General features: G+C 48.5%; 1 protein-coding gene across 1 annotated transcript in view; it reads left to right on the top strand.

Annotated features, from left to right (window-relative positions):
- The window catches only part of LOC120028486 (roundabout homolog 2-like), a 375,145-nt gene that overhangs the window by 350,723 nt on the left and 3,462 nt on the right, over positions 1–20,960 (top strand). Inside the window, exons 21-26 of the mRNA XM_038973690.1 lie at positions 1,616–1,879; positions 3,001–3,227; positions 12,208–12,393; positions 12,902–13,060; positions 17,003–17,269; positions 20,754–20,951. Coding sequence (XP_038829618.1) covers positions 1,616–1,879; positions 3,001–3,227; positions 12,208–12,393; positions 12,902–13,060; positions 17,003–17,269; positions 20,754–20,951 — 1,301 coding nt within the window. The remainder of the gene's footprint in view (positions 1–1,615; positions 1,880–3,000; positions 3,228–12,207; positions 12,394–12,901; positions 13,061–17,002; positions 17,270–20,753; positions 20,952–20,960) is intronic.

The following is a 20,960-nucleotide window of genomic DNA, read 5'->3' as shown; positions in this document are numbered from 1 at the left end:
TATCTATCAAATCAAATCAAATCAAATTGTATTAGTCACATGCGCCGAATACAACAAGTGAAATGCTTACTTACAAGCCCCTAACCAACAGTGCAGTTTCCCCAAAAAATATGGATAAGAATAAGAGATAAAAGTAACAAGTAATTAAAGTAATTAAAATAACAATATATACAGGGGGGTGCCAGTACAGAGTCAATGTCTGGGGGCACCGGTTAGTTGAGGTAGTATGTACATGTAGGTAGAGTTATTAAAGTGACTATGCGTAGATGCCAACAGAGAGTGGCAGTGGTGTGGTGTGGAGGGTGGGAGGGCAATACAAATAGTCTGGGTAGCCATTTGACTAGATGTTCAGGAGTCTTAAGGCTTGTGGGTAGAAGCTGTTTAGAAGCCTCTTGGACCTAGACTTGGTGCTCTGGTACCGCTTGCCGTGCGGTAGCAGAGAGAACAGTCTATGACTAGGGTGGCTGGAGTTTTTGACAATTTTTAGTGCCTTCCTCTGACACCGCCCGATATAGAGGTCCTGGATGGCAGGAAGCTGAGCCGTACATACTACCCTCTGTAGTGCCTTGTGGTCGGAGGCCGAGCAGTTGTCATACCAGGCAGTGATGCAACCAGTCAGGATGCTCTCGATGGTGCAACTGTCGAACCTTTTGAGGATCTGAGGACCCATGCCAAATCTTTTCAGTCTTCTGAGGGGGAATAGGTTTTGTCGTGCTCGCTGCACGACTGTCTTGGTGTGCTTGGACCATGTTAGTTTGTTGGTGATGTGGACACCAAGGAACTTGAAGCTCTGAACCTGTACCACTGCAGCCCCGTCGATGAGAATGGGGGCGTGCTCAGTCCTCCTTTTCCTGTAGTCCACAATCATCTCCTTTGCCTTGATCACGTTGAGGGAGAGGTTGCTGTCCTGGCACCACACAGCCAGGTCTCTGACCTCCTCCCTATAGGCTGTCTCAACGTTGTCGGTGATCAAGCCTACCACTGTTGTGTCATCAGCAAATTGAATGATGGTGTTTGAGTTGTGCCTGGACGTGCAGTCATGAGTGAACAGGGAGTACAGGAGGGGACTGAGCACGCACCCCCTGAGGGGCCCCTGTGTTGAGGATCAGCGTGGCAGATGTGTTGCTACCTACCCTTACCACTTGGGGGCGGTCCGTCAGGAAGTCCAGGATCCAGTTGCAGAGGGAGGTGTTTAGTCCCAGGGTCCTTAGCTTATTTATGAGCTTTGAGGGCACTATGGTGTTGAACACTGAGCTGTAGTCAATGAATAGCATTCTCACATAGGTGTTCCTTTTGTCCAGGTGGGAAAGGGCAGTGCGGCGTGCAATAGAGATTGCATCATCTGTGGATCTGTTGGGGCGGTATTGGAGTGGGTCTAGGGTTTCTGGGATGATGGTGTTGATGTGAGTCATGACCACAAAGTCTACAAAGTAATTTAGAAAGTTTGACAAGAAAAAGTTTCACACTAGGTCACACTAGTCAAGGTCACACTAGTCAAGGTCACACTAGTCAAGGTCACACTAGTCAAGGTCACACTAGTCAAGATCACACTAGTCTGGCACATGACCAGAAGAAAGATTGCATCATCTGTGTAACCACCCGTCCTCCCTTCCAGGTATGAGAGTGATGGCTGGGGTCCTCCCATGCCAGTGCAGACCTACCTCCACCAGGGAATGGAGGATGAGCTAGAGGAGGAGGAAGAGAGGGTCCCCACCCCACCCATTCGTGGCGTGGCTTCGTCCCCAGCAGCGGTGTCCTTCGGCCAGCAGTCCACAGCCACCCTCACCCCCTCTCCCCGGGAGGAGCTGCAGCCCATGCTCCAGGCCCACCTGGATGAGATCACCCGTGCCTACCAACTGGACATGGCCAAACAGACATGGTACGTACACCCACTGGAGGGGAATACTATAAAAACAGTACAATGTTTAAATGGGGGTGATATGCGAATGCCTACTATGGATATTGTGCTGGAAGTGTTTTTCTTTCACTATCTGTTTATTCCTCCCTTCCATGTTTTATTTTGGTGTTATGTTAGCTGCACAGTCACGGCATTGCGCAAAACAGAAGCACTCATGAATCATGTCATTTTAATGGGCCAGTGTTACCACTTACACGACTGTCCCTTCTGCTCACTGTGAGAACACAATGTCTAAAGCACTTGTTTAGCCCCACCCACATCCATTCTGCTACACATTCCATTGTTGTGGTGCTCATGCACGGCAGATGAAGCCCACGTTTCACCCTGTCGGAAGAGTGGGAGAGAACGAAGGAGGAAGAGAGGGAGAGAACAAAGGACGATCAGTGGGAGAGAACAAAGGAGGAAGAGAGGGAGAGAACGAAGGAGGAAGAGAGGGAGAGAACGAAGGAGGAAGAGAGGGAAAGAGGGAGAGACTGGCATCCATTCATTACAGTAGAGGGAATAGGGAAGACTTGTCAGGAAGGAGCCGTCTTGTTAGCCAGTAATGACTATGTTTGAGAGCATCTTTGACAACAGGAAAGAGGCAGTAATTACATCAGAATCCCTCCCGCCGCAGACCGCCTCAGACCCCACAGCACTCCTCAAACAAACAGGGCTGTCAGTGACGTGAGGCGGGCGCTGAGTGGAGCGGAGAGGGCTGTGTGAGGGGGTGACAGCCTCGTGTCGACAGGCCCAGAGAGCGGGCCCATTGTACTCTCTTCAACTGCAATTACAGGGTCATTGTGTTGGCATTCAAGGAGGAGGGACGTAGACTTAGTGGAATTGTCCCAATTTATTGAAAGCGACAGAATCTGAAAGAATTTCTAAATGTAGCTTAACAGTTCCTTTCGTCTATCTCGGATTCCTTCTTTATGTCATCCTGTCTTTCATTCACCAGCTTTGTCTTTCTTGATGTCTTTTGACATTTGTTCTCTTCCCTGCTCTTGCTGTCCCCCCACCAGCAGCCCACCCTCTCCTGTGTCTGTGTTTTGGTGTGTACCTGTAGCATGATGATAACCCATATTACTCTGACTCTCTGACAGGCTCATGCAGGGTGGCTCCCTCCCCCCTGTCCCTCCCCAGGCCCCCGCCCCTCCAGTGGGGTACGTGTCCAGCACCCTGGTGTCTGACCTGGAGACTGACATCCCTGACGAGGATGAGGAGGATGAGGAAGAGGAGGAGGATGAAGGCTATGAGATGTCCAGGCCTCTCTATGGTATTGAGCACACGCCAGGGTCCAGCATGGACAACCTAGACAGCTCCTTAACAGGTGAGATACTGCACTGATACAATGACATGTGGACAGAACAATGGAAATCTGACACGTGACAGAACGTCAGTGTTTCCATTCAGAGAAGGGTATTGGAACTTCTTTCCCACTTCGTTAGAATTCAAATCTTCCTGATGTTATGCAGTTTTATGCCACTCTCTTATTCATGATTTGAGTATTACAAAGAAACAATCAGAAATCGCTTTCCAAAACCCAAAAAATATTTTAACTACAAAAGCATGTTCAGTTGTCATTCCACAGTAATTCAATAAGATTACAGACCCCTTATCAGGTATCATATCAAATGTAATCTCAAATTCATCATCTCCAGCACTAAACCAGTGTCTACATATGTGAAACAGCGTGTTACTATGATCTGTGGTTAAAAAGTTAACATGTTTCTAGGGAGGGTCTTTTCTTGCTCCTTCACGTCACTGCAAATCTCAGTGTTTGAAAAATACTGTTAAAAAAAAAAAAAAATGATGATGTCATCGTGTAGAACTTTTTAACTTTATATTTTATTTCTACAAAACTTAGAAGGCCCCGTTTTCACATATGTTGAAACTGGTATTGTGCTGGAGATAATGAAAATGAGGTTGAAAAGTTTCCCGCAAACTAGTAGGTAAGTATTACAATTCTGTTTGCCTAGTTACAGACTGCATTTTAACCATTGATTTATTATGAAATGTTGTATTTTATTCAGCTCATGGCATTAGACTATCATTCCACAATTTCCTGTATATGTGTGTCTCACCTGGAAATGAACGTATTGCATGTACCTTAAACCCAGTTTGTTCAAGTGGTTTTGGCAGACTGTGGAATTATAATTATCATACCCAAAAAGAGATAAGAAATTCCATGAATTTTAAAAAGGACAGTGAGAGGGAAATTAAGATGAAGGAGAGCAAAGGGGAGGGGGGGTGGGCGAGAGACAGGGACAGAGAGAGAGAGACAGGGCCAGTGAGAGAGATAGAGAGACAGAGAGACAGAGAGAGAGACAGAGAGACAGAGAGAGAGAGAGAGAGAGAGATTGATTTAGCTCACACACAGCGTCAGCGACTGCCATGCACCCCATATCTTCCCAAGAAGATATAGAATACATTTCACGTGCGGCATATTCCATTCCAGGCTGGAGGCACCATTTCCATTTTTACAACTCACTGAAAGCTTTTACAGCCGTCTGTCTGTCGGAGAGAGGGACATGTGAAGGGCATGACATTGGAGAAGGTGAGACAGTATGGCTGTGTCCTACTGCGTCTGTCATACCAACTGAACAGGACATACTAGTCCTCTATACCAGACATGGCTGACTGCTATACTACAGACAGGATTGAGCAGCAGCTCTGTGTTTTATGAGTGGGGAGGGAGAGAACTAAGAAGGGAAGAGAAGAAGGGATAAATATTTATATTGAATGAGGAAGAGAGAGCGAGACAAAGAGAAAGGGAGGACGATACTTATCTAGAGAGAGAGAGAGAAAGAGAGAGACAGAGAGAGAGACACATAGAGAGACACAGAGAAAGAGAGACAGAGAGAGACAGAGAGAGAGAGAGGGGGGGAGATAAATATTGTATCTATAAAAAGAGGAACAGGGAGAGAGGGAGGGAGGATTGACACGGCTGCTTGTCTTGCCTGTCGACTGCAACCCCAGAGTGTAGTTTTTCTGTGGGATGATGGAACATGGGCTGTGGCGGCTATGACACATGCTGCTGTTGATATATTTAGAGGAATATGAAGCTGCGACTGGGCCCTAATCTGCTGCATCTCTCCTGCACTGTACTACTCTGAAGACACCACTATTTCTTCTTATCTTTCCACAAGTCTCTCCCTTCCCACCGTTTGACAGCACAGGCACGGTCCCAGCTCCAGGGTTAGCGGGAGGGGCAGATGGAGGAAGGGGGAAAACGCGGAGATTAATAGCGGCCACCATTTTGAGGCTGTGGAGAGAAGGGGCAGGAGCAGCTTTCTGTAGAGCCCAACATGATAGATGTGTCATTGTTATAATAATATGTAAATAGGTATGTTTCCTTAATGTTACACCAAATGCCACTAAATCAAACATTCTCACCGTTGGGCCCAGAAAGAAATGCATATACATTTTTTTCACTAGAGAGATTGTCTGTGTGTATTGTCTGTGTGTCTTTGTATTATGTCATGCACTGCATCATACAGTATATTTTTCTAAAGCTAAAGGTGAATCCACCTGAAGCAGTGTTAAATTACCATGGTTAGGCTGAGATGAATACACACAGGTACTATATCCCAGGGCGGTGTATTTGTCTAGAGTAGCTAGCTGTATTGTACTGATGCTGCAGTATAACATCCACAGGGATCTCAGTGCTGTGTCTCTCTGGGTGATTATTCTCCCATCAACCCCCTGGCAGGGAGGGCTGAGGGGAGTGGGGGGGCAGGGTCACGTCTCCTGTCGGCAGGTGCAGCCGCCAGCTCATCAGGGGGAACGATTTACCTGTTTAATGACATGCAGATGAGCCGCTCCGTCAGCATAAATCAGTTTTAGTGGCAGGAGCAACCTGGGATACCTGGCTTTTACTGCCCCTGGCTTGTGGCTAGCTCCCGTTTACTGCCCCTGGCTTGTGGCTAGCTCCCGTTTACTGCCCCTGGCTTGTGGCTAGCTCCCGTTTACTGCCCCTGGCTTGTGGCAAGCTCCCGTTTACTGCCCCTGGCTTGTGGCAAGCTCCCGTTTACTGCCCCTGGCTAGTGGCTAGCTCCTGTTTACTGCCCCTGGCTAGTGGCTAGCTCCCGTTTACTGCCCCTGGCTTGTGGCTAGCTCCCGTTTACTGCCCCTGGCTAGTGGCTAGCTCCTGTTTACTGCCCCTGGCTAGTGGCTAGCTCCCGTTTACTGCCCCTGGCTTGTGGCTAGCTCCCGTTTACTGCCCCTGGCTTCTGGCTAGCTCCCGTTTACTGCCCATGGCTAGTGGCTAGCTCCCGTTTACTGCCCCTGGCTAGTGGCTAGCTCCCATTTACTGCCCCTGGCTTGTGGCTAGCTCCCGTTTACTGCCCCTGGCTAGTGGCTAGCTCCCGTTCACTGCCCCTGGCTAGTGGCTAGCGCCCTTTTACTGGCTTTGGCTAGTGGCTAGCTCCCGTTTACTGCCCCTGGCTAGTGGCTAGCTCCTTTTTACTGGCCTGGACCATTAGTACAGGGAACATGGGCAGGTGAGAGAAGGTTATTAGATACCTAATAATTTGAGAATTGAATGGAACCTCAGTCTGAATCCTTAGTCTGAATCCTTAGTCTGAATCCTTAGTCTGAATCCTTAGTCTGAATCCTTAGTCTGAAAAGAATACAATTGCGCTCCAGCAAAGTAGATGAAGCACGATTTGTGGCAGAATTCAAGACCACAAAGATGAAGCTAGATTGTGTTTTCAGTACATGATGTCAGCAAGATCAAGGTTTCCTTGAAGTATCAGGGATAGCTGTGTCCCAAAGACACCGGAGTAGTAGAGACTAGCAGTTAGTGTGGCTGAAAGCTCACTGTGTGATGTGATGTGCTGAGGTAGTGGTTCTGAGCTGGAGGAGTGGAGTTGGAAGGACGTCTCAGTGCCTTGGCTTGGCTGCCTCTCTCTGCTTATACTTCATTATCTGCACTAGTCTTTGCGGGAGGATTGGACCCAGAGGAATTGCACTCTTTGTTTTTTCTTCTTAGAAGGAAAACTCAGAGAAAAGCAGTGTGAGAGAAAATAGCCTGGCAAGATAATGGCCAGAACGTAGTTAGTGTCTTGGGTAGTGCAGTAAAATTGGAATTTGTAAGATTTTAAGGTTTTCACATGGTTTCCCAGGTTTATTGAAGTTTTCCATTAGTTTGTGGATAATTTGCTCCGATCGTTTCTCAGAGAGAAAAGCTGTTATAAGGTGAGCTGCTGGTTGAAAGCTTTAGTTCCCAGAGGCCTTGTTAAAGTTGGGTTCTGCACAAACCACAACGTTGTGGTGTGAAATGGCTCAGGGGCGAAAAATTGAAACGCACTTTTAGGGAGTTTCCTCAGTTTCCTGATTTCCTTGGGCTGCACAAACATAAATCAGACATTGAGTTTTACGTCAGTTACAGTGCTGGACTAACGTTGTGTTCCAGTGAGAAGTGTAGTATGAAAGGGACTCTGTCAGTTACAGTGCTGGACTAACGTTGTGTTCCAGTGAGAAGTGTAGTATGAAAGGGACTCTGTCAGTACAGCTGGTACATGTTTGTGTTTGGGTTTAGTTGATCTTCTCCTGTCTCTCTCTGTGTCTGACTGAGTGCCAGACCTCTGGTATGCCTGCTCCTCTCTGTGTCTGACTGAGTGCCAGACCTCTGGTATGCCTGCTCCTCTCTGTGTCTGACTGAGTGCCAGACCTCTGGTATGCCTGCTCCTCTCTGTGTCTGACTGAATGCCAGACCTCTGGTAAGCCTGCTCCTCTCTGTGTCTGACTGAGTGCCAGACCTCTGGTATGCCTGCTCCTCTCTGTGTCTGACTGAGTGCCAGACCTCTGGTATGCCTGCTCCTCTCTGTGTCTGACTGAGTGCCAGACCTCTGGTATGCCTGCTCCTCTCTGTGTCTGACTGAGTGCCAGACCTCTGGTATGCCTGCTCCTCTCTGTGTCTGACTGAGTGCCAGACCTCTGGTATGCCTGCTCCTCTCTGTGTCTGACTGAGTGCCAGACCTCTGGTATGCCTGCTCCTCTCTGTGTCTGACTGAGTGCCAGACCTCTGGTATGCCTGCTCCTCTCTGTGCCTACCTTGGCCAGACTTGTGACTGTCACCCTCTGTTCCCAACTGACCACATCTCAGTACCCCTCTCATCCCCTCTGTTCCCCACTGACCCCATCTCAGTACCCCTCTCATCCCCTATGTTCCCCACTGATCCCATCTCAGTACCCCTCTCATCCCCTCTGTTCCCAACTGACCACATCTCAGTACCCCTCTCATCCCCTCTGTTCCCCACTGACCCCATCTCAGTACCCCTCTCATCCCATATGTTCCCCACTGATCCCATCTCAGTACCCCTCTCATCCCCTATGTTCCCCACTGACCCCATCTCAGTACCCCTCTCATCCCATATGTTCCCCACTGATCCCATCTCAGTACCTCTCTCATCCCCTCTGTTCCCCACTGACCCCATCTCAGTACCCCTCTCATCCCCTATGTTCCCCACTGATCCCATCTCAGTACCCCTCTCATCCCATATGTTCCCCACTGATCCCATCTCAGTACCTCTCTCATCCCCTCTGTTCCCCACTGACCCCATCTCAGTACCCCTCTCATCCCCTCTGTTCCCCACTGATCCCATCTCAGTACCCCTCTCATCCCCTCTGTTCCCCACTGATCCCATCTCAGTACCTCTCTCATCCCCTCTGTTCCCCACTGACCCCATCTCAGTACCCCTCTCATCCCCTATGTTCCCCACTGATCCCATCTCAGTACCCCTCTCATCCCCTCTGTTCCCCACTGACCCCATCTCAGTACCCCTCTCATCCCCTATGTTCCCGTCTCATCATCATTCTCATCCCTGCTACGCCCTCTTTTCCCTCTCCCCTCTCAACCCATGACCTTTCCTCCTCCATTCGAGCTCTGTACCGTATTCCCCTTTTTCTCTTCATCATGCCATCCACATTGCTTTTCATTTTTGTCTCATGGGCTTGTCTGCGGACCATGAGATTGTGTGTGTGTGTGTGTGTGTGTGTGTGTGTGTGTGTGTGTGTGTGTGTGTGTGTGTGTGTGTGTGTGTGTGTGTGTGTGTGTGTGTGTGTGTGTGTGTGTGTGTGTGTGTGTGTGTGTGTGTGTGTGTGTGTGTGTGTGAGTGAGAGTTTGGATAAGTGCCACTTCATTGTGTCTGCCAAGCAAGCATCTCAGAAAGCTGTCATTTAAGCTGACTGTAGTCTTGCTTGTCAGAATGGCATATTTTTGTTGGCACGATGGAAAGGCTTTCTTTAGGAGTTTAGGAGTTGAAAGGATAAAGACACAGCAGAAACATTCACAATATAGGCTCTGCTTTACGGGAACAGCTTCCATCCACGAGGGTTTCCTTAAGTTTCCAGTATTTTTGGGAAATCTAGATAATGATTATTTTGCATGTGACATTTTCCCCTTTTGTCTTTTAATCTCCCTGACAGTGATGTACCGGGCTTCATATCTCTGCTGCCTTGGTTTAGTGATATAACTGACCTTCATTTTTATTTACTTTCTTTCACCTTTATTTAACCAGGTAGGCCTGTTGAGAACAAGTTCTCATTTACCACTGTGACCTGGCCAAGATAAAGCAAAGCAGTGTGACAAAAACAACAACACAGAGTTACACATAAACAAACGTACCGTCAGTAACACAAAAGAAAGGAAAAATAGAAAAATATATGTACAGTGTGAGCAAATGTAGAAGAGTAGGGAGGAAGGCAATAATTAGGCAATAGAGGCAAAAATAATTACAGTTTAGCATTAATACTGGAGTGATAGATGTGCAGATGATGATGTGCAAGTAGAGATACTAGGGTGCAAAAGAGCAAGATGGTAAGTAATAATGTGGGGATGAGGTAGTCGGGTGTGCTATTTACAGATGGGCTATGTACAGGTTCAGTGATCGGTAAGCTGCTCTGACAGCTGATGCTTAAAGTTAGAGAGGGAGATATAAGAATCCAGCTTCAGTGATTTTTGCAATTCTTTCCAGTCATTGGCAGCAGAGAACTGGAAGGAAAGGCAGCCAAAGGAAGTGTTGGCTTTGGGGATGACCAGTGAGATATAGCTGCTGGAGCGCGTGCTACGGGTGGGTGTTGCTATGGTGACCAGTGAGCTGAGAAAAGGCGGGGCTTTACCTAACAAAGACTTATAGATGACCTGGAGCCAGTGGGTTTGGTGACAGATATGTAGTGAGGGCCAGCCAACAAGAGCATACAGGTCGCAGTGGTGGGTAGTATATGGGGCTTTGTTGATAAAACGGATGGCACTGTGATAGACTACATCCAGTTTGCTGAATAGAGTGTTGGAGGCTATTTTGTAAATGACATCGCCGAAGTCAAGGATCGGTAGGATAGTCAGTTTTACGAGGGTATGTATGGCGGCATGAGTGAAGGAGGCTTTGTTGCGAAATAGGAAGCCGATTTTAGATTTCATTTTGGATTGGAGATGCTTAATGTGAGTCTGGAAGGAGAGTTTATAGTCTAACCAGACACCTAGGTATTTGTAGTTGTCCACATATTCTAGGTCAGAACTGTCCAGAGTGGTGATGCTAGTCAGGTGGGAGGGTGCGGGCAGCAATCGGTTGAAGAGCATGCACTTAGTTTTACTAGCATTTAAAAGTAGTTGGAGGCCACAGAAGGAGAGTTGTATGGCATTGAAGCTCATTTGGAGGTTTGTTAGCACAGTGTCCAAAGAAGGGCCAGATGTATACAGAATGGTGTCGCCTGCGTAGAGGTGGACCAGAGAATCCCCAGTAGCAAGAGCGACATCATTGATATATACAGAGAAATTAGTCGTCCCGAGAATTTAACCCTATGGCACCCCCATAGAGACTGCCAGAAGTCTGGACAGCAGGCCCACCGATTTAACGCACTGAACTCTATCTGAGAAGTAGTTGGTGAACCAGGCGAGGCAGTCATTTGAGAAGCCGAGGCCATTGAGTCTGCCGATAAGAATGCAGTGATTGACAGAGTCGAAAGCCTTGGCCAGGTCGATGAAAACGGCTGCACAGTATTGTCTTTTATCGATGGCGGTTATGATATCTTTTAGGACCTTGAGCGTGGCTGAGGTGCACCCATGACCAGCTTGGAAACCTAATTGCATAGTGGAGAAGGTGCGATGGGATTCGAAATGGTCGGTGATCATGGCTTTCGAAGATTTTAGAAAGGCAGGGTAGGATGGATATAGGTCTATAACAGTTTGGGTCTAGAGTGTCTCCTCCTTTGAAGAGGGGGATGACCACGGCAGCTTTCCAATCTTTGGGGATCTCAGACGATACAAAAGAGAGTTTGAATAGGCTAGTAAAAGAAGTTACAACAATTTCGGGGATAATTTTAGAAAGAGAGGGTCCAGATTGTCTAGCCCAGCAGTGTCACCAGAGGTAATACTGGGACTCCGCTCTGGACAGGTGTGTCACCTGAGGTAATACTGGGACTCCGCTCTGGACAGGTGTGTCACCTGAGGTAATACTGGGACTCCGCTCTGGACAGGTGTGTCACCTGAGGTAATACTGGGACTCAACTCTGGACAGGTGTGTCACCTGAGGTAAAACTGGGACTCCGCTCTGGACAGGTGTGTCACCTGAGGTAATACTGGGACTCAACTCTGGACAGGTGTGTCACCTGAGGTAATACTGGGACTCCACTCTGGACAGGTGTGTCACCTGAGGTAATACTGGGACTCAACTCTGGACAGGTGTGTCACCTGAGGTAATACTGGGACTCCGCTCTGGACAGGTGTGTCACCTGAGGTAATACTGGGACTCCGCTCTGGACAGGTGTGTCACCTGAGGTAATACTGGGACTCCGCTCTGGACAGGTGTGTCACCTGAGGTAATACTGGGACTCCGCTCTGGACAGGTGTGTTACTTTTCTCTATCAAAGGAAGGCCAAACTCAAGAGGCCCCGGTTATGCTGTCCATCAACGTGTTTGTGTGTGTGTGTGCATGTTTATATGTGTGTATCTGTGTGTGTGTGTGTGTGTGTCTGTGACGAGAGGGGCAGGCCAGAAGAGAATGAGTGTAGAAAACTACTAGTGACATGCCAGAACAGTCCCAGCAGCACAGAGAAACCCATCTGAGATTAAACTTGATATTAACTCTCATTATAAGATTACACAGCACATAAATCCATTGAAACCTATAGCCACAGTGAAGATGTTCAGTATGGAAGATCATTCAAGGGCTTTTGTGTCCGTGGAATTTCCTCGGTTGGGGTCTGGAGGCTATAAACATGGTGCGGTTGAATATCAAAAATGATTACTTGATTTGTGAACACACACACACATGCACATCTCTGATGCTCTAGCTGGCGGTGTCCTTCAGGGTCCATGGTTAACGGCTGGGGGTCAGCCTCAGAGGAAGATGACCGTCACTACTCCAGCCACAGGTCCAGTGTGGGCAGCTCCTCTGACGGGTCCCTCTACACCCACTGTAGCTTCGCCCAGGCCCTGGTGGCAGCCGCTGACAAGGCAGGCTACCACCTGGAGGGCACCAGCCTGGCCAAGAGAGGTTGGTATATGAGGAGTGAAGCCCCTCCACCCTGTTCTCTCTGGAACCTCTATATGACCCAGAAGGAGATTGATCTACTTCCTGCCATCTGCTGGCTGGTGTTTTCTCCGCTCTGCTGCTGTTTGGTGGAGAATCTGCATGGCTCTACAATATGTGGCTGAACAAAGGATACAAACCTTGATTCAACTCTAACCTTCCTCCAGCTTTGCACTCTGACTCCTATGAACTTGGGATAGAGGGCAATTATCTGGGTGAACACTGGTGATTTCTTTGCAGGCTTCTAACACTGCCTGTACTTTCTCATTGTCAAAATAATGGTGTGCTTTTGAGGATTTCTGACATTTGACTGATTAACTAACTGAACCTTCCATGGGATCATGCGAGCTTCCTGCTTGGAAATCAACATTCTCTTCCCAGGCATGCTCCTTAACCCCCCTCTCTCCATGTTCCTCTCAGTACCTCCACTAACCCAGTGGCCTCTCTGTCTTCTTCTCTCCCCCTCCTCTAGGTAAAGGGCTGTCCCACCGGCCCCGGCCCAGCAGTCCCTTCTCTACAGATGGCAGCACGGTGGGCACACATAGCCTGGGCCACCAGAGGGCTGCCCGGCCCACCCGCAAGCCCCGGGGACAGGGCACGGCGCCCCACAGGAGAGACGCCAGTGCAGACGGTAAGAGAAGACACCGGGGTGGCACGGTGTTTGAACCAGAAGCTTCCCAGAACTTTGTCTCAGGAAAGAGTTACCACTGACACAACTTACTCATTATCTATAACAGGGCTCTCCAACCCTGTTCCTGGAGAGATACCATCCTGTAGGTTTTAACTCTAACCCTGTTCCTGGAGAGATACCGTCCTGTAGGTTTTAACTCTAACCCTGTTCCTGGAGAGATACCATCCTGTAGGTTTTAACTCTAACCCTGTTCCTGGAGAGATACCGTCCTGTAAGTTTTAACTCTAACCCTGTTCCTGGAGAGATACCATCCTGTAGGTTTTAACTCTAACCCTGTTCCTGGAGAGATACCATCCTGTAGGTTTTAACTCTAACCCTGTTCCTGGAGAGATACCGTCCTGTAAGTTTTAACTCTAACCCTGTTCCTGGAGAGATACCATCCTGTAGGTTTTAACTCTAACCCTGTTCCTGGAGAGATACCGTCCTGTAGGTTTTAACTCTAACCCTGTTCCTGGAGAGATACCATCCTGTAGGTTTTAACTCTAACCCTGTTCCTGGAGAGATACCATCCTGTAGGTTTTAACTCTAACCCTGTTCCTGGAGAGATACCGTCCTGTGGGTTTTAACTCTAACCCTGTTCCTAGAGAGATATACCATCCTGTAGGTTTTAACTCTAACCCTGTTCCTGGAGAGATACCATCCTGTAGGTTTTAACTCTAACCCTGTTCCTGGCGAGATACCATCCTGTAGGTTTTAACTCTAACCCTGTTCCTGGCGAGATACCATCCTGTAGGTTTTAACTCTAACCCTGTTCCTGGAGAGATACCATCCTGTAGGTTTTAACTCTAACCCTGTTCCTGGAGAGATACCATCCTGTAGGTTTTAACTCTAACCCTGTTCCTGGAGAGATACCATCCTGTAGGTTTTAACTCTAACCCTGTTCCTGGAGAGATACCATCCTGTAGGTTTTAACTCTAACCCTGTTCCTGGAGAGATACCATCCTGTAGGTTTTAACTCTAACCCTGTTCCTGGAGAGATACCATCCTGTAGGTTTTAACTCTAACCCTGTTCCTGGAGAGATACCATCCTGTAGGTTTTAACTCTAACCCTGTTCCTGGAGAGATACCATCCTGTAGGTTTTAACTCTAACCCTGTTCCAGGAGAGATACCATCCTGTAGGTTTTAACTCTAACCCTGTTCCTGGCGAGATACCATCCTGTAGGTTTTAACTCTAACCCTGTTCCTGGAGAGATACCATTCTGTAGGTGTTAACTCTAACCCTGTTCCTGGAGAGATACCGTCCTGTAGGTTTTAACTCTAACCCTGTTCCTGGAGAGATACCATCCTGTAGGTTTTAACTCCAACCCTGTTCCTGGAGAGATACCATCCTGTAGGTTTTAACTCTAACCCTGTTCCTGGAGAGATACCATCCTGTAGGTTTTAACTCTAACCCTGTTCCTGGAGAGATACCATCCTGTAGGTTTTAACTCTAACCCTGTTCCTGGAGAGATACCGTCCTGTAAGTTTTAACTCTAACCCTGTTCCTGGAGAGATACCATCCTGTAGGTTTTAACTCTAACCCTGTTCCTGGAGAGATACCATCCTGTAGGTTTTAACTCTAACCCTGTTCCTGGAGAGATACCATCCTGTAGGTTTTAACTCTAACCCTGTTCCTGGAGAGATACCATCCTGTAGGTTTTAACTCTAACCCTGTTCCTGGCGAGATACCATCCTGTAGGTTTTAACTCTAACCCTGTTCCTGGAGAGATACCATCCTGTAGGTTTTAACTCTAACCCTGTTCCTGGAGAGATACCATCCTGTAGGTTTTAACTCTAACCCTGTTCCTGGAGAGATACCATTCTGTAGGTGTTAACTCTAACCCTGTTCCTGGAGAGATACCGTCCTGTAGGTTTTAACTCTAACCCTGTTCCTGGAGAGATACCATCCTGTAGGTTTTAACTCTAACCCTGTTCCTGGAGAGATACCATCCTCTAGGTTTTAACTCTAACCCTGTTCCTGGAGAGATACCATCCTGTAGGTTTTAACTCTAAACCTGTTCCTGGAGAGATACCATCCTGTAGGTTTTAACTCTAACCCTGTTCCTGGAGAGATACCATCCTCTAGGTTTTAACTCTAACCCTGTTCCTGGAGAGATACCATCCTGTAGGTTTTAACTCTAACCCTGTTCCTGGAGAGATACCATCCTGTAGGTTTTAACTCTAACCCTGTTCCTGGAGAGATACCGTCCTGTAGGTTTTAACTCTAACCCTGTTCCTGGAGAGATACCATCCTGTAGGTTTTAACTCTAACCCTGTTCCTGGAGAGATACCATCCTGTAGGTTTTAACTCTAACCCTGTTCCTGGAGAGATACCATCCTTTAGGTTTTAACTCTAACCCTGTTCCTGGACAGGGTTGGAGTAAAGCTACAGGAGGATAGCTCTCCAGTAACAGGGTTGGAGTAAAGCTACAGGAGGATAGCTCTCCAGTAACAGGGTTGGAGTAAAGCTACAGGAGGATAGCTCTCCAGTAACAGGGTTGGAGAAAAGCTACAGGAGGATAGCTCTCCAGTAACAGGGTTGGAGTAAAGCTACAGGAGGATAGCTCTCCAGTAACAGGGTTGGAGTAAAGCTACAGGAGGATAGCTCTCCAGTAACAGGGTTGGAGTAAAGTTACAGGAGGATAGCTCTCCAGTAACAGGGTTGGAGTAAAGCTACAGGAGGATAGCTCTCCAGTAACATGTTTGGAGAAAAGCTACAGGAGGATAGCTCTCCAGTAACATGGTTGGAGTAAAGCTACAGGAGGATAGCTCTCCAGTAACATGGTTGGAGTAAAGCTACAGGAGGATAGCTCTCCAGTAACAGGGTTGGAGTAAAGCTACAGGAGGATAGCTCTCCAGTAACAGGGTTGGAGTAAAGCTACAGGAGGATAGCTCTCCAGTAACAGGGTTGGAGAAAAGCTACAGGAGGATAGCTCTCCAGTAACAGGGTTGGAGTAAAGCTACAGGAGGATAGCTCTCCAGTAACAGGGTTGGAGTAAAGCTACAGTAGGATAGCTCTCCAGTAACATGGTTGGAGAAAAGCTACAGGAGGATAGCTCTCCAGTAACAGGGTTGGAGTAAAGCTACAGGAGGATAGCTCTCCAGTAACAGGATTGGAGTAAAGCTACAGGAGGATAGCTCTCCAGTAACAGGGTTGGAGTAAAGCTACAGGAGGATAGCTCTCCAGTAACAGGGTTGGAGTAAAGCTACAGGAGGATAGCTCTCCAGTAACATGTTTGGAGAAAAGCTACAGGAGGATAGCTCTCCAGTAACATGGTTGGAGTAAAGCTACAGGAGGATAGCTCTCCAGTAACATGGTTGGAGTAAAGCTACAGGAGGATAGCTCTCCAGTAACAGGGTTGGAGTAAAGCTACAGGAGGATAGCTCTCCAGTAACAGGGTTGGAGTAAAGCTACAGGAGGATAGCTCTCCAGTAACAGGGTTGGAGTAAAGCTACAGGAGGATAGCTCTCCAGTAACATGGTTGGAGTAAAGCTACAGGAGGATAGCTCTCCAGTAACAGGGTTGGAGTAAAACTACAGGAGGATAGCTCTCCAGTAACAGGGTTGGAGTAAAGCTACAGGAGGATAGCTCTCCAGTAACAGGGTTGGAGTAAAGCTACAGGAGGATAGCTCTCCAGTAACAGGGTTGGAGTAAAGCTACAGGAGGATAGCTCTCCAGTAACAGGGTTGGAGTAAAGCTACAGGAGGATAGCTCTCCAGTAACAGGGTTGGAGTAAAGCTACAGGAGGATAGCTCTCCAGTAACAGGGTTGGAGAGCCCTGATCTATGAGGACTTGGACTACATTACAATTACTGATTAATACTGATTGACTGATTACTGATATATCACCAGACTGTAACCTTGTAGTTAACCACATCACGCCTCCCTCCCTCCCTCCCAGACCTACCTCCTCCCCCTGACCCCCCGCCCATCCAGGGACCAGGGTATATCCAGGGGGCCCGTAGTGTAGGCGGAATGGGCCCCCCAGCCGAGAGGCAGGCATCGTCCCTGGAGCGCCAGCCCATGTGTGGCGCCATGCCCCTGTCTGGGCTGGAGGAGATGAAGAGCTGCATGGACAGACAGACACGCACCTCTCTGGAGCGCCAGGCCCAGGACAGACTAGCATCCATGGACCGAGGAGACGACCCACGCAGGGGACACAAAACAGGTACAGGACTGGAGGGTAGAAGCAAATCAGAATGCCAGCACATTGTCAGAAAGACTCAGACCTGATCCACAAATTCCACTCAGTGTGCAGGTGTTCATTCTAATTTGCAGATGCCAATGTATTGTATCCTGCACTTGTGGCAGTGTGTTGGATGTGAGCGAACATTACTTTAGAACAGTAACATAGAACTCATATTTCACACCAGAGTATGGAGCGAGTAGACCCGTGGTTAGGTCAGCAGCCATTGCTGTACAGAGAGAGATCCAGAGCCCTTAACTGTGTGACAGCAGGGTCCTGATGGCCGCGGTGCCTTGGCAGACCAGACCCTTTACTAAACCCTGGTGTTCAATCTCAGAGGAGACTGGGCTCCCATGAACAGATTGCACTGTCTGCCACTTGTACTTGTCTTCCAGACCCCCCCCCCCCCCCCCCCCACACACACACACACACACACACACACTCACACACACACACACACACACACTCACACAGCCTGTAGTTGTCTGCAATGGTGTCCGGCTGCAGCCCAGTCCAGGGAGGAGGCCCCAGCCACACAGATGCATTCTAATTCCCCAGCTTTCCCCTCTCAGACAAACAGCGGCTACTCCACCACTCTACCCATCTGTCTGTGTGTGGAGTCATTAGACCTCACCACGCTGTGTTCCTATCCTGTCTGTGTGTGGAGTCATTAGACCTCACCACGCTGTGTTCCTATCCTGTCTGTGTGTGGAGTCATTAGACCTCACCACGCTGTGTTCGTATCCTGTCTGTGTGTGGAGTCATTAGACCTCACCAAGCTGTGTTCGTATCCTGTCTGTGTGTGGAGTCATTAGACCTCACCATGCTGTGTTCGTATCCTGTCTGTGTGTGTTGTCATTAGACCTCACCACGCTGTGTTCCTATCCTGTCTGTGTGTGTAGTCATTAGACCTCACCATGCTGTGTTCCTATCCTGTCTGTGTATGGAGTCATTAGACCTCACCAAGCTGTGTTCCTATCCTGTCTGTGTGTGTAGTCATTAGACCTCACCATGCTGTGTTCCTATCCTGTCTGTGTATGGAGTCATTAGACCTCACCACGCTGTGTTCCTATCCTGTCTGTGTGTGTAGTCATTAGACCTCACCACGCTGTGTTCCTATCCTGTCTGTGTGTGTAGTCATTAGACCTCACCACGCTGTGTTCCTATCCTGTCTGTGTGTGTAGTCATTAGACCTCACCATGCTGTGTTCCTATCCTGTCTGTGTATGGAGTCATTAGACCTCACCAAGCTGTGTTCCTATCCTGTCTGTGTGTGTAGTCATTAGACCTCACCATGCTGTGTTCCTATCCTGTCTGTGTATGGAGTCATTAGACCTCACCACGCTGTGTTCCTATCCTGTCTGTGTGTGTAGTCATTAGACCTCACCACGCTGTGTTCCTATCCTGTCTGTGTGTGTAGTCATTAGACCTCGCCACGCTGTGTTCCTATCCTGTCTGTGTGTGTAGTCATTAGACCTCACCATGCTGTGTTCCTATCCTGTCTGTGTATGGAGTCATTAGACCTCACCACGCTGTGTTCCTATCCTGTCTGTGTGTGTAGTCATTAGACCTCACCATGCTGTGTTCCTATCCTGTCTGTGTATGGAGTCATTAGACCTCACCACGCTGTGTTCCTATCCTGTCTGTGTGTGTTGTCATTAGACCTCGCCACGCTGTGTTCCTATCCTGTCTGTGTGTGTAGTCATTAGACCTCACCACGCTGTGTTCCTATCCTGTCTGTGTATGGAGTCATTAGACCTCACCATGCTGTGTTCCTATCCTGTCTGTGTATGGAGTCATTAGACCTCACCACGCTGTGTTCCTATCCTGTCTGTGTGTGTAGTCATTAGACCTCACCATGCTGTGTTCCTATCCTGTCTGTGTATGGAGTCATTAGACCTCACCACGCTGTGTTCCTATCCTGTCTGTGTGTGGAGTCATTAGACCTCACCACGCTGTGTTCCTATCCTGTCTGTGTATGGAGTCATTAGACCTCACCACGCTGTGTTCCTATCCTGTCTGTGTGTGTTGTCATTAGACCTCACCACGCTGTGTTCCTATCCTGTCTGTGTGTGTTGTCATTAGACCTCGCCACGCTGTGTTCCTATCCTGTCTGTGTGTGTTGTCATTAGACCTCACCATGCTGTGTTCCTAGAGCTACAATATAATGATCTGCAGCAGGGGGTGTCACAGCTGGTCAGAGCTACAATATACTGACCTGCAGCAGGGGGTGTCACAGCTGGTCAGAGCTACAATATACTGACCTGCAGCAGGGGGTGTCACAGCAGGTCAGAGCTACAATATACTGACCTGCAGCAGGGGTGTCACAGCTGGTCAGAGCTACAATATAATGACCTGTATCAGGGGGTGTCACAGCAGGTCAGAGCAACAATATACTGACCTGCAGCACGGGGTGTCACAGCTGGTCAGAGCTACAATATAATGACCTGTATCAGGGGGTGTCACAGCAGGTCAGAGCTACAATATACTGACCTGCAGCAGGGGGTGTCACAGCAGGTCAGAGCTACAATATACTGACCTGCAGCAGGGGGTGTCACAGCTGGTCAGAGCTACAATATACTGACCTGCAGCAGGGGGTGTCACAGCAGGTCAGAGCTACAATATACTGACCTGCAGCAGGGGGTGTCACAGCTGGTCAGAGCTACAATATACTGACCTGCAGCAGGGGGTGTCACAGCAGGTCAGAGCTACAATATAATGACCTGCAGCAGGGGGTGTCACAGCTGGTCAGAGCTACAATATACTGACCTGCAGCAGGGGGTGTCACAGCAGGTCAGAGCTACAATATACTGACCTGCAGCAGGGGTGTCACAGCTGGTCAGAGCTACAATATAATGACCTGTATCAGGGGTGTCACAGCTGGTCAGAGCTACAATATAATGACCTGTATCAGGGGTGTCACAGCAGGTCAGAGCTACAATATAATGATCTGCAGCAGGGGGTGTCACAGCAGACACTAACCCCTCTGTAGTTGCCTTTCTCCCCTTCAAAAGGGTGTTAGCTGAGGGACCCATGTGTGAGCCCACACTGCCTGCTGGCACCAACACACTGCAGATGTCATTAGAAGGGAGGTCTGCCAACAGGCTCTCTGTCTCACTTTAGCACCTTCTGCAACCACCACCACCCGGCCAATCCACCTGCGCCTGCCCAAACACATACCTAGCCCCATAATGAATCTACAAACCACCATGTTGTAAAACGCTCTATGCTTTTGTTGCCCCTCCCCATGTCATTTCAGTGAATGAGAATGTATTCACCTTGCCCCCAGCCCCACAGGAGCCCTTTTTCTTCTTGCAATGCACGTATTATAAGAATGTGTTCTTAATTGACATGCCTGGTAAAATAAAGGTTAAATTAAAAGAAAAAAGAAAAAAGTGTCAACTTCCCGACTACATTTAGGGTTAGTAGTGACAATATGAATTGTTTCCCTCTGTGTGTTTGTCCAGAAGCGGGGTGCCTTCCCCCCTACAGTAAACCATCGTTCCCCTCCGCCGGGGGCCACAGCTCCTCTGGGACAGCCTCCTCCAAGGGCTCCACGGGGCCACGCAAGGGAGAGGGACCTCGAGGGCCACACCAACGGGCTGCCACAGACCACAGCGACTTCCTGGGGACCAACGGACCTGGACATTACGCGGGCGAGTTATGTACGTATC

The sequence above is a fragment of the Salvelinus namaycush genome, chromosome 34 (assembly GCF_016432855.1).
Source record: "Salvelinus namaycush isolate Seneca chromosome 34, SaNama_1.0, whole genome shotgun sequence".
NCBI lineage: Eukaryota > Metazoa > Chordata > Actinopteri > Salmoniformes > Salmonidae > Salvelinus > Salvelinus namaycush.
Note: the sequence above shows the minus strand (reverse complement) of the source record. Positions and strands in the feature narration are given on the sequence as shown.